A 14,462-nucleotide genomic window follows, 5' to 3' on the forward strand; every position below is an offset into this window, starting at 1 on the left:
GGTTCCAAATGAAAGTATTTTTTTGGCTCTAATTGCTCATTAAGCATGATTTCTGGAGCCCCCTGTACATGAAACTCAAAAACAAAGATTATGGGTGCTTAACTCAAATATGTCCATGGCCAATGTCTTTTCTTCTTTTGTTAATAACTTGTATGAAACATTACAGACATTTTTATTATATATTGTATAATACTTGAGGGGGGAACGGCAATGCATCTAAAACCGCTGGGTAATTCAGGGTTATTTTTTTTCTGTCATATATACTGTTATACTGATGGATGCGATGGATGGATGTTGATCAATGGATCAACATACTGTATATAGAAGCCAAAGTTTCTACAAGTTTTGATACTTTTGGCTCTGTCTGATGTCACTGAGAGCGGCTATTATTAATATAGTTATATCAGGCACACAACTGAGGCTCTGACCACGGAAGACGGGCAACCGTAACTCAAACAACCCTTTGTTACAACCAAAGTATCCAGAAAAGCATCTCAAAATACACAACAGGTTGAACCTTGATGTAGATGGGCTACAGCAGCAGAAGACCACAGCAGGACAAAGACAGGAAAACATTCAGATGGTAAGGTTAGAATTTGACGTAAACAACATATAAGTATGAATATATCCTACCTTGTATATATGGTTCAGGTTGCTGCTGGTGGTGTAATAGAGTGGGATATTTTCTTGGAATATTTTGGTCTCTCAATCAAATAGAGCACTTTTAGGTAATGTGGTACAATAGCAGCGCTATCATGCTATCATGTCAACATGGAGGAGAATGGGGAATGTTACCAGTACTTTATTGAAGCCATGAAGAATTAAGACTGTTCTGAAGGGAAAAGGAGGTCCAACACAGACCTAGCAAGGCGTACCTACTAAAGTGTACAGTATGCATAAATGCCCTCCCTCTGTTATGTTGATCATTAGACAAAGACAGTGACAGCCAAAGACCACCCAGAGCTTTGAAAGTGTCAATGGAAAGCATTTGTTTATTCCCTCACACCAATTTATAACCCATCTAAATCTATACAAATGAAAAATAAGCTTTTGGTTAAGGGGTTTGAAAATGTAGCTTAAAACAATGTCTGGCTTTAGATTTTGTTTTTAATACTATACAGACAAAGGGAGGTTTTTGAAAGCACAAACAGAAACAGAAAGGAATAATGGGAAAGAGAGAGAGTGTGTGTAGGATCTGTGTCACAAAAGTCACAATAAGTGTTACTCAGTCAGTGGTTCCATTAGGCAACTGTGACAGAGATAAACAGATTCGCTGTAATTTGTTGTCAAGCCTTTAGTGTTATAGAATTTAGAATGTCGTGGCATTTTAATATAAAAACATCAAACACACAACGTGTCAAATCACTCAGGTGTCCAGTGAGAGAACTTTAGTAAAATAAAGTGTCAACCTAAGACTAAAGCTCTTATTTTATAGTTCATTTAGCATCCCTTAAAAGCAAGTCTCGCCACTCTTGGCCCATGATGCAGCCATAAAACCAGTTTTAATTGTAACTGGGGCAGAAAAAGCTGTCCATGTAGTCACCAGTAAACTCTGATAAGAAACACTTAATAGGCTTGGTGACTTTCCACCACAATAAGGTTCAAAAAGCTTTTTTGCCCCATAGGATGAACTACAACTGTGCATGTACCGGTAGAGTCCTTCACGGCACCAAGATGATTAGCTCAGTGTTTCTCGGTTCTGCAGATGACTGGCTTTTGGGGGGAAGGGGTGGAATATGTCACAAAGAACTGCCGCATTAGGTGACATAAAATTTTCCCATAGATTTTTGTTCAAGATTCATCGACTGGTTTGTCTCTCCATTGCATTAAATCAGAGATTTAATATAACTAAACCTTACATTCTGTAGATTTTCATTAAAGCTCACCATGGGAGCAATCTATTTCCTCCCTCATATTCCTCCAGCGTAATGCACGGCTGTGTCTCTGTACTGCAGACAGCTGGTGTCTCTTATGGACAACTCAAATCACCGACTTTAAGGACAGAAGATATTAATCTGGAATAACGAACAGGCGCTGTGCACAAACCAAAGCTTTCATGACTTATTTTAATTAAATTGTCAAAAATGACAGTGTTCATTGTTTTTACTGTTGTGGTTTTCATTTTCTACAAGAGATTAAAGCTCTCTTTGTGCATGCTCTGTAATCAGCGTGCTGTCTTGGTGCCCTCCTTGTACTCCCATCACAGCTGTGTGTAGGTCCTGCCCGCTCTAGTGCTGAGCTGCAGTGGTGCACTAAGTTTCCATACGTGATAGACCTTTAGTAGCGAAACTGACAGGTAGCATACTCCAGGGAAAATATTAATGTGCTAAAGTAAAACAAAAAAACAAGGCTTCATTTCATTAGGTTAGTAATAAAAGCAACCACTGGAAAATAGTCTATTCTTTAATAATCTGACTGAAAACAGGCATCGCGTGAATAATTCTGACTTCTTAAGCACAGAAGACTGTGCCAGTGTGTGCAAACCAGTTACACCATTTGTGCATTTATGTGACATAGCAAGAAACAGTTCTTAGCCCCTGTGCCCTTTTAGTGCCAATTGTTAAGTCTTGGCTGACTGAGAGGAATGGCTGGCTGAGGATCAGCATAAAATCAGAGCCTTCTGTCCTCATTAAGAATATTACTTTGAGACCTGCTGTTTTATGTTCATTGTCATTAAAAGGGAAAAACTAATTGCTTTGTTTAAAAAAAAAATCTCATGCCATTTTCTGAAAATAAATACTACGAATTTCTTATGGCCAGATTATTACGATGTGGTTTCTGTGTCAGCCATTAAGCCTGTAACAGTTTTTACTTTGTATTTTTATACCAACATCTCTAAAGCAATATGCAGCACAATTTTTGCTATTTAATCCCTCTAAAAATTAATGAAGCACTCTAATTGAGCATTCCAGCTTTAATGGGCATCAGATAGGAGACAGTATGTATAAATATTTGCATACTATACAACTAATAAAGAAATAAAAATAGCAAATTCAGTGATTTAGCAGTAGGCTAACTAGTTAATTTATCGACAAAGGCTATGTTCTAGGCAATACTATTTATTTCTCTTTATTGCTTAGTGCTCTTTGAGTCTTTCAACCAGATGAGAACAAAGCTGTTCAAACAAGCAAATGTCCTGCTGATGTGTGCTTAAAAGTGTTTTTTCCCCTTTTTTTGGCTGAACTGTGGTTTGCTTATGCTGAGAAAGAAACACAGCGTCAATTACTTACTGTACAGGATGTAAAATAAAGACTGGATGATATGATTCCACTTGTAGGACCACCAAAGAAGAAATGCAGAATCATTTAAAAAACAAACTCTGTTTTGACTTTGCACGCTCTGAAGAAAATTATAATGATGCAAGATGACAGTTCCTAAAAAGGGGGAGATGCATATTTCAACCGTGTGTCTGCTGCTGGCTTTATTCAACTCAAAGTAAACCAAGGATAAATTTGTAATAGATTTGTGATATTTCGGTAATCTTCGTCACATCTTCCAGTGACGGATCCAACCGCAGCAGAATGATCTGTGATTGTGATGTGGACCTCGTTCAAAATGTGGTTAAAAAACTTTTGAATCGGTTTTCCCAGAAACAGGAACCTATCCGCTTACAACGACTGAGGTTAGAACATCTGGGTGTAGCCCTGAACTATAAACTAAACTGGAAATGTCTATCTACAAAACAGTTGAAACACTTCTTACAGGTATAACACCTTTAAGTGCAATTTGCCAGTCCATATCCTGGTGGCAATGTTTAAGAAAGAATCTAACAGTCTAAATGAGATCACAAACCACTACAGGAGTTTTTCTGGAGACTACACTAGGTGCACTCCAATTTACAGACATAACGGGTGAACATAATGAAATTGCTGCTGTTAATACTCTGCAGCACCAGAAAGTAGGACAGTAATGTGTCCCTATGAGCTGATGTACATTAACCCGTGATGAACCATGCCAACAATGGGTGCAGATGTTATGATGCGTGTTATGTGGTTCTGGTGTCTAATGCCCTAAATAAAGAGCGATCCAAATTACTCAGCAAACAGCCAGGAACGTTAACCATTCCTCTTGACAGATGTTTAGTGATATTGCACAGCAACTAAGGAGGTAAGGCTAATCGTTTTGAGTGCTGCAGCAAAGTGCACAATTTCCTGAGAAGAGATTCAAGTGTTATTTTTGTGGAAAAATGCACAGACGTCAGTTCTTTGTAAAAATGCCTATTTAGTCCTCTGACTCCCCCTGACAAACATCCTGAAAGGCAGCATTATGAAAGGTGATTCCACTGATTTAACCTACTTTGTACATCATGGCCTCAGTTCCATTTTTAAATTCAATGCATCAAGGAGGAAAAGGAGGAGAGGAGGACACACAGGGATACACAAACAAGAAAATCCACTCAGAAGAGAGGAGATGAAAGGAGAGCCCAGACTTCTTTGTCAGTGAGTCTGCTGAGCACAAATCATTCCAAGCATTTGTTTATGTTGGATCTGTATTTCACTCCTCCACCCCCAGTCTCTTCAATAAAACACTGCTTTATGAGTTTACACCCATTTGTGCAATTAAGACATGTTATCCTTTGGTCTGGCTTGCCGCCAATGTTAATTTATCTACTTATGTAATTTATGATTTAGAGACACAAACGAATATGTGGAAAATTTTTCAGGAATAATGCAATAGGAGTAACTCCTCTGAAGTTTACCTTGGGAGGTTTGGATGGACAACAAAAATGGATCTGTAATGCCTTACTGGACAAAAGAGCACAAGGCGTCCCGATTAGGCCGTTTGAGACTACAAAGCCCAATTGGCCAGAGAGCTCTACAGAAAAATAAACCTGAGTGGGAGAAAGTGAGTGAAAAAAAGATGGCTGTGTGTGCAAAGGGAACCTTGAAGGATATCTAATACCTCCACAGTAGAGGAGATGACATGAAATGTTGAATATAGAAAAGCGCTCATGGGCAGATTTGCCTTTTCAATGGGACAGGTTGCCCCAATTAGAAATGTAGATGACAAAGTACACCTGTGTGTCTGTGTGCGCCCTTTATGTCTGTGCTGCTGTCATTGCTGTTTGATGTTATACCGTTTTCCTGAAGGCATGGGAAGGGTACTCAAATATCCTTTCATTGCAACTGTCTCTTCTTATAGTTCTTACATGAAAGTGATTTTACACTGACATTTTCATACAGCTACAGACCAAGTCTGGAGCACAATTGTAATGGGATTAACCCTTTACATGATGTGACATTCAACAATTGAGGAATTTGCAGCATTTACTGAGGTCTGTGTATAGACCAAAAAAATATAAAATTATATCTGAGATATTTGTAAACCCTGAATGTAATTTGTTCACAGGACCTAAAGTTGAATTTGTTCCTTCCAGTTGTTTGTAGGAGTCTTTCTTCGGTTTTAATTACATACCTTTAGCATCATACAGCAGCAGGATCCATATGAGCACCTCCAAAGCAAAAGTTTTGCATACATTTTAAGTATGTTCAAGTACTGTAGTCTACTTATAATAAATTGTGGACATGGAGATACAACTGATCAAGAACAGTGAGAACAACAGCATTCTTACTGTTCTTACAGCACTAAGAACAAGAACAGTAAATAACACTCTAAGATGCACTCTTTTACCCGACAGAGGTTAGTGTCATACAAAGCATCACAGTATACACAGTATTAACCATCTTTTTATAGCAGCTATCCTGAGGATGAGTCCTGAGGTTTTAATTCACTGTGAGAAAAAGTCTTTTTTGTTTCATGCTCCCACGCAGATCATCTTAGCAGTGGCATCATTGTGTACAGGGAGGCATTTCAAAAACAACATGCAGACGTAACCTCTCTAATCATCAAAGTGACTAACAAAACACAGCAGCAAGCAGCCTATTAAAAATGAAAATGGATTTTATTATACCATAAAAATTATTTGGGTGATTTGTGAATGTAAAGAATTTGTTTTTTTCTTGTTTTGTTTTGCTTTTTCACCCCAGCAAGAGACAAAAATGAAATTTGCCCTTACAAATAGTTCTTTATTTGGGGTATTTGAGCTATAAGTGAACTCTCTGTGGGACTATTCAAACGAGGGCACTGGTACAAATAACCCAATGGCATTAACAGTGAATAAAAATATTATGCCCTTCCTGATTAAATGTGATTTTATGTATTTTATAACACTATTTCAATTATTTTTATCATACGTCCACCAGTATATTCAAAGCAGGCCTTTATATGTAAAAGCATTCCCTGTAATTATTGCTGATGTGCACCCATGTACTCAACCCTGAAACCAAACACACGAGACATCCCATTTAACCCTCAGTGTAGGCTCAGTATTATTCAAGCTCCCTTTTATCTGCTAAATACTCTATGTTCAATGCTCACTAACTGCAGAATGGATAAAATGTAGTGGATTTATCAAAGTTATTCCACTGAACACAAGTGCCTGCTGTGACTGGAAACAAGGTCAGTAGGAGCAATGACATCGAACCACAACGCCCATCCAATGAGCTAGCGGCCACTAAAACTTACCTGCGGGTTTCTCATTACAAGTGGAGATTTAATACGTAGTAATGTTTCTCACAGTTAATCTAAAAATGTTTTACAAACAAAAGCAAATTGGGTCTTTACTTATTCTCCTACGAGACTGGCCAATACAATATAAAACAGGCACTGAATTTTCAGCAGTAAATGTGAGCAACTCTTCCTTTCCTACAGAGAAAGCAGTAATGGCCAGCGTGGTATCTGAACATCATCACAGGAGGAAATGTCACAGTGCAAAGCACCCCCAGTCATTCAGCCCACTGTTCTTCCAACAGACATGATGTTGGTGTCATAACCAAATGAGGACTGGGAGGAGGTAGGCGGCTTCAGGCCGCTAAGCTTTGCTCTAACAGGGAAAGTCCTATCCAAATTCCAACTCTGACAGAATGCAGGATGCAGGCGCCCCGCCCCCCTGAGATCAGAGCAGCAGGAGGAAAGCTGGGAGCGTCGTGGATAAACTGGAGGAGCGCAGTATGACTCATTGGAATCAGGTGTTCCAATGATAACACAGGGGTTGTCCGTGAAAACGGTTGATGTAACCAGATTTCATGATAACACAAATATTTTTCCGATTCTGTGATCATTTTTTTTTTCATAATCACTTGGGCTAAATTTCCACACATGTTTCATAGCAGCTCAGTAACTGACTGAGTGAGCTGATCACTGTTGTTCAATGGTGTGGTCACGTCTGGATGATAGGAGAGATGAATCACTGATTTAAAGATGGACTTGGATGGGAAAGAATTATGCATAAGTCCTTCGCCATAAATAAGATTCATTAAGACTCTGATAAATGTACATTTCATATTATCGCTGTATTTTCTCATCAGGGCACTTTCTGAATGAATCAATACTGGTCTGGGCGGTGATTAGCGCGCTGATAGATCATAGCCAGACTGCCCTTTTAATGGTCAGATTTTCCATCAACATGACTTTGGATCACTCTTATTCATCATAATAGGTAAGGGCATGGGCATGAGGAAACCTTCGTTTCCCTGCACCATCATTAAGGTGACCGATTGTGGATATGGCCTGTCACTCTGCCACATAGTTAGTCATCTAAGTAACAGAATTCATATTCAGAAGGTCTTACTATCATTAATCGGGGCTTGACTACACTGAAAGAAAGAGACCTCATGGAAACATAATGACCTTGTAATAATAAATGTCTTTCTTATATCACTTCTGTTTGAGACACACACGTCCTCCAACCCCTTTCTGCTTCCTTTACCTTTAAATGCCATAAGAAAACAAAACAGACCATGAGGAATAGATACTGCCTGTCTCCTCACTGTGACATATGTCATTGACAGACAGATGCTGGAAAACAGATTTTCTCCTCTACCCCATTTATCTTTCACCCCTGTTTGCTCCTGCATGGATCAAATAGTAGAAGATGTGAGCCAGATGCTAGACTGTCTACTGACTACACTTGGTTACCCAACACTGCAACTGATTGACTGACACCTTTTAAAAAATAAACTGCGCTCAGCAAAACTGATGGCAGAATGCTGCACCTTATAACATTAATGAACAAAAATATAGATGGAAAAAAATCTCTTCTTCATGACATTTCACTTTGCTTAGTGCTTTAATATTGAAGATGTTAATTTAAAATCCTTATGATTACAACAGTGAACCCATACGCACAGAAAAGCTTTCATAAATTCACCACATTCCTAACTTGCAGGTTACAAAATGGGATCTAAGGCCTTCCCTAGGCACCTAGAAAGGAGTGATATGGGACTTTACATGAGGAAACACTGCCACCTTGAGGGGATTATAATGTGCCCTGAAAATGACACTAAGTATGTCAAACAATCCTAGATGAATACTAACTTTATCAGGAACAGTGCACTCTTTGGAGCCGCATAACTCAACTTCTGTTAAGTTGTAATCACAACATATGTCAGTATTTAAAATAATATAGCATTTAGGAGACTAATTAATATAACTAAATGTAATATTTATTCTAAGCTGACAGTTTAGTAAATTTGTGGGATAAAACTAAAAACCAAACAAACTATTTGTGCACTGTCCAAAACACAGGAAACACATTTACCATTGTTTTCCTAACTGGGAATAACAGGGTATACCTGGATTAGCCCAACAAATTCCCAGACCTAAATAGCATTTCTCTCCTGGGGGAGAGGAGATCATTAATTGCACCTCTGTGGCACTTTTACAAAGCTTAGGAAATGGTTGGGTGGCTCCAGCACAGAAAAAACAACGAAAGAACGTTGACATAGACAGAGTGCACAGGGAACCCATGAGGGCACCACGTTCATCAGTTTAGAAAACATATGGAGCGGAGAGCCATGCCTGACACACATTTAAGCCAGTTGGGATCAAAGAAACATCATCTAAAATTTATCAAGACCATGTCCACACCAAGTCAGACGAATGTCAAAGGCCCTCTCTTCCTCTGTATATTACCGCCGATTATCGACACCCACAACAAAGAGAAATGTTACTCTTGGTGCATGGATAAAGCAAATGCTGTTGCATTAGGATCAGCGAGCATGTGCCGTTGCTACAAACCATGCAGCAGTTATGGTAAAACAAAGAAAACCTAAATCTAACTTTGGTTGGTTTCCCAGGTCGAAAGGTGAGTATAAAAGACTTGACTTTAAAAAAAAAAAAAAAAAGCTCATCTTGTCATGAATAATTTCCCCCCACCCTTAAAGGTTGACCAATAAACCAATCACCGAGTAAATGAATAACAGCTGAGCCAATAGAATCATTCATTTTTGGGAGCTCACCTTTGGTTAAACATCCCTCTGAAGTTGTAATTGGCTCTGTAGTTGGGCATCGGCTTGGGATCCAAAGGCCTGTAGATAGCCGGCTCCCCTCTCTTCATGGCCAGACCATTCAGCTCGACTGTGGGTGTTATACTGCCTGTGTGAGTGAGAGTGCAGATGCAAGCACGGAAAAGATTAAAACCAAGACAGGGAGGTTTTTAAAAACACTGATGTGAACTTATTTTTCTGGCGGCAGCAAACAAAATGGTCGAAGCAGTCTAAAAAGATGGTAAGAAAATATTTTCTAGAAAATACACACAGGCAGAAAGCTGCACTGTGCAGCCTAACATTTGCCACCTGAAACTGCATTCTAAGTAAAAATTACCCCCAGGATGCATGCACCACTAATACCAGCACTTCTCAGTGATGTTGCATAACTTATCACAGGACTTTCTGGACTTTCTTAATCCCATTAAAAGGCTGGCTTTGAGGCCTTTTACCACTACAAAGTCACAGAGGGCAAGGGAAGTAAGTCCAGACTAGTGGTATTAATTTGGCTAGTGATAAATTTTAAGCCTGTTCCTAGGTTTTACTGAGACACTTTGTACTGTTTTTTTGTTGTTTCCGTGAACATCAGTTATCTGAATATTCCTAGTTGCTTGGCAGCAATGCTGGGAAGAAAAGTCACTCAGATGAAAAAACAAAATGCCCCCTAAGTACATAAATGCATTGCACTTTAAATTTATGATTGTACAGACAGGTATAAATTTAAAAAAGATCATGGCTCAAATCACAACTTCCTCTGTAAAGGGACTTTTTAGCTCTATCCAGTGTGCTAACATCCAATCCATACTTTTATTTTAACACCAGACTTTAAAATGAATGAACATTAGTGAGTTTCAATTAAAAAATCAAAACATAGTTTCCAATTTTAGGAGGATGAGACAAGGCGAGCTACTGCTACTAGAAGTGTAAATGCATGGGCTTTAATGCTAACTATAAATTCCTGCAGATGTGTGCACACAGAAATGAACAGCACAAACTTGGTTTTAACCATCTGCAAGAAAATTAAACTGCTTCTGGTAAACAGGTTAAAAAAACTGAAAAATGTTCACAGTGCTGTCGTAATTTTAGATCTCGTTCACAGCAAACTGCCATTAAAAGAAAAGCACAGGATTGATTCGTGTCTGCAAATATCTAGGATAAACTGCTGGAGTCTAATATTATGTCAGATGAACTGCAAAATTTATGTTTGCACAGACAGATGACTGTAGATTTTGTCTTTCATCTCCTACGTGGAAACTAGGGAGTGATTTTACCATGACCAGTAAAAATAGATGGAACAATTACAACAAGATGTTTCATATGGTGACCAGACTTTAAAAACTGTGAGCCTATTCTTGACAATGGCTCTGTTCCACTGCAGTATTTTAACAGTTTGACAGTAAACTGGAGGGTATAAAACCAAGACCTGACCCTGCAGCAGCTTTATCAAGTTCATCCATTGTTTATTTGCCATTTATTCCATTGGATACTCTTGTCCACAGGATGTGGACCCTAAGCTTAACCCTTTTTATCCATGTATCACTAGCATCACAAGTCAGTAACTCACTACAGCCCTTTAAACTGCCAGTAAACCCAATGAAAAAAAGATGAAGAAAATGTGTCCTTCTATCTGATCTTCACTCTGTTACACTCTTAACTTTTTGATTATTAGCGAGTGTTTGCCATTCCAGGAAGCATGGTAGTGACTATGCCTGCGTGGGTTGTCTCTGGGTACTCTGGCTTCCTCCCATAGTCCTAAGACATGCTTGTTTGGTTAACCGGTGATTCTAAATTTGTTACAAGTGTGTGTGTGACTGTCTATCTCTGTCTTTCACCTTTCAACAGCTCAGATACGCTCCAGCCTCTCAATAATCCTAAGAAGTGAGTAAGAAGCAAAAAAAAGAATGTATAGCTGTAATATTTGCTTGTCTATGATTCCAACTTCAAACAGTATCATTGAAAAGGTTAAGCTTTTAAATGTTAGACATAGTGCTGGCAACTAACTTTAAGATAGGCCCGGATTGTGCTTTAGGATAACAGTGGACCAAAGAAACAAGTTTAGCTTGAGAGAAAGCTCCTCCTTACAACAAGGTTAAAAAATACTGTAAAACTTTTGGAGGATGAAAACCTGCTTTGTTGCCCTCAAAGATTTGAGAAATCTTGACACCCTTAGTTAATGAACAGGGAGTAAAAGTACCTCCTTCTTGGCGGCCTCATTCTCCCTGGATCTAAAGGCAATATCTTCTTTCTGCTGCTACAGCTGAGCCACATGCTTTTTTAACAGTTAAAAGAGATTCAGTTGTGGCTGCAGTACCTGGGTTACTGTTGATGTCAGCTTTAGGGGAGCGGGGTGCTGGCCTGGGAAGGACACTCTCAGCCAGTGCTTTGGCAGCTGTGGAGTGTTGCGCCTTTTTAATGCTGGTGCCCTCTGCCTCCCACACCTGCTCCCCAAGAGTCAGCTGCACGGTGAAGATCTGGAAGTGACACCCAGAGAGGAAGACATTACCCACCATTTTTATTAATATTCTTCTTACAGCACTTTAGCAGGAGTTTGGTGCTCTCAGCACAGCCAATAACTAATTACTAATTACAAAAAGTGCAGATACTTTATTTATTTAGCACATGTGGATGTGTGTCAAAACAAGAATTAAACTGAACTACCTCCTGAGATTTATTAAATATTATTCCATATTGACATGTGAACGCTAAATCTGAAAAACTTTAATTTTACCTTAGCGTGTGCAGGGCCTCTCTCATTGAGGAGCTTGTACTGTGGTTGGATCCTGTTGAAACGGGCTAACTCATTCACCAAACACATTGGAGTTTTCTCTTTAGGGTTTGCCATGTTCTCCTGGGGCGGGCCTAAAGCATATCAGAAGATGACATATTTAAAAACATGGTAACTAAAGCACTCATCTACCCATCTTCTTCCACTTATATTCATGAACAAATATCATTTTTTAATATAAGAATTGGATACTTTCACTGAGTGACAAGGGATGAGATATTAGCAGCGGATACAGCCACTGGAACACTTCTAACTTGCAAATAAAATGCAAACTTGTTTTATTTTTACATGTAATTAAGGGGAAAAAAATCAGTAAACAAACACTTAATAAATAATTAATAAATAAATCTGTTTATAGGACAATATTGTAAGGTGTTTTTTCCTTCGTGTTGTGGTCAGTCCATGAGAGACTGGCTTATAGTGCAGCTAACACATGACAGGAAGTGAAATTCAGTTCCTAAATCATTATTAAAGAAGCAGTGGTACAGAAACTTTTCTGAATTTAGGTTAGGTCATGAGAAATAATGAGCAGTAAAAAGAACATGAGAAAGAGCCCTTTAGGCCAGTTAATTGCCTAAAGTCAACTTTTTATTATAGAATAACTATGCAAACGTACACATTGTATTGTAAGGTCTTAAATCTATATCAGTATTATAGAGTCATAATATATTATGACTGAGGTTATGTAATTTTCACAGAATAACTCACTGAATCATCTCTTCAAACCCCAAAAATAAAAACACTAATGAAATGTAGTCCATCATTTGTTGGAAATCGCAGAAACTATTGATCACTGAGCATGTACTGACCATGGAAAGCCAATAGCCAGTGTTTTTGTTTGTGTGTGTAGTTTTTTTTTTAAATCACATTGCCCCCTGTTGCAAGAGTGAAACCAGGAATCAAATATTTTAGCCCTTCAGCACTCTATTTTTTGAATAAGCAGAAATTTAATAACACAATTTTACAGATAAGCAGTTAAATACCAACCACTGCCATGGGTGATGGCATTTTATTTGCAAAATTGTTAACCTACTGTAACAGTTTTTAGTTTTCATAGATAAGTAGCAACACCACACATAATGCAAAATAATAACTAATTTCCCCTAAAGACAAACTTGGGGGAAATTCTACCTGGCGGTGTGACAGACACAGGGGCGTCCCCATATCCGACTGCAGGAGCAGGGCAGGCGGGTGTGGGGGCCGGGCCTGTGCCATTGACGGAGGGCTGCAGACCCAGGGATCCTTGACTGGCCATGGCCGTTGGAGGGACTCCAGGGGAGAGGCCAGGACCAGCCAGGGGCGCTGAGGTCTGTACTTTCACTTGAGCCATGCTCTATTCCTGAAAGCAGACCAAATTTGAAAGCTTTTGTTAGAAATACACTTACTATACTGTAATTATAACTACTGAGTAGTTTAAAAATAAAAGAAAATCAATATTGATTCACTAGTAGTACACAATACTGCATTAAGCATCTGTGAGTCTGAGCACAAATGCACATGCACAGTTTAAAGCTAAATGTCATTTGACAGATTTCTCTGGGCTAAGCCTGGAGAACAGACTTCAAACTGAACAGCCCTAGGCCTATCTCACATTCTGATCCACTGGCAGCTAATACACTCAGACAATGAACCTTTATTTGAAGGAGCTTTGCTCATGTTACGGCTGAAAAAACTCCCTGGCAAAAAGGAGGAATCCGCTGGTTGTAGCCTGAACAATGCAATCTATATTAAACCACATTTTGGGACTAAAGAGAGGGACACAGCCCATTATCAAACAAATGAGGGTCAACAAATATCAAACAGCAGAATGAATTGTAGTATTTTTTTATCTCTTAAAATATGCATGCAATATTTAGCAGAATGCAATTAGACACAGTACACAGGCTGTGACTGTGTAATTTATGTAATATATGCATATATGCTACTGTGTGTTTCAAATCATGATTAAGGTGATAAAAAAAAGTCACCCCCCAAACACACACACACACACAAAGTATCACAATAAATTGCTCCAAAATGGCTCCCACTTCTGAGTCACACGAATAAGTGGCAGACAGTGATGGGAAATGAAGGAAATACTTTGAACATCCCCACAGAGGTCAAAACAAAAGGTCAGAGCTGAGCTGAACCCCTGGAGTTTTGGAGAAATTCAGTGTCATCCCTTGGACACTGCATGAAATGCTAGCTTTGAACATGGCACATTCAGGTTATTAAATATTGCATACCTGATTTTACAGGTGTCACCTCTCTGTATTGTTTAGGGACCATGTTTGAACTGCTGTAAACATCAGTCCAGTTTGCACGGTCAGAAAACAGCAAATGTGGTTTAAATGCACTACAAGTGATGCATC

General features: G+C 38.9%; 1 protein-coding gene across 1 annotated transcript in view; it reads right to left on the reverse strand.

Annotated features, from left to right (window-relative positions):
• Positions 1-14,462, reverse strand: part of stau2 (staufen double-stranded RNA binding protein 2) — a 102,566-nt gene that overhangs the window by 87,355 nt on the left and 749 nt on the right. The window contains exons 2-5 of the mRNA XM_005471792.3: positions 13,243-13,450; positions 12,055-12,185; positions 11,638-11,797; positions 9,300-9,435 (exon numbers count right to left, since the gene is read on the reverse strand). Of these exons, the coding sequence (XP_005471849.1) occupies positions 9,300-9,435; positions 11,638-11,797; positions 12,055-12,185; positions 13,243-13,441 (626 nt within the window). The 5' untranslated portion in view covers positions 13,442-13,450. The remainder of the gene's footprint in view (positions 1-9,299; positions 9,436-11,637; positions 11,798-12,054; positions 12,186-13,242; positions 13,451-14,462) is intronic.

This window comes from Oreochromis niloticus, linkage group LG9 (assembly GCF_001858045.2).
Source record: "Oreochromis niloticus isolate F11D_XX linkage group LG9, O_niloticus_UMD_NMBU, whole genome shotgun sequence".
In the NCBI taxonomy this organism is placed as follows: domain Eukaryota; kingdom Metazoa; phylum Chordata; class Actinopteri; order Cichliformes; family Cichlidae; genus Oreochromis; species Oreochromis niloticus.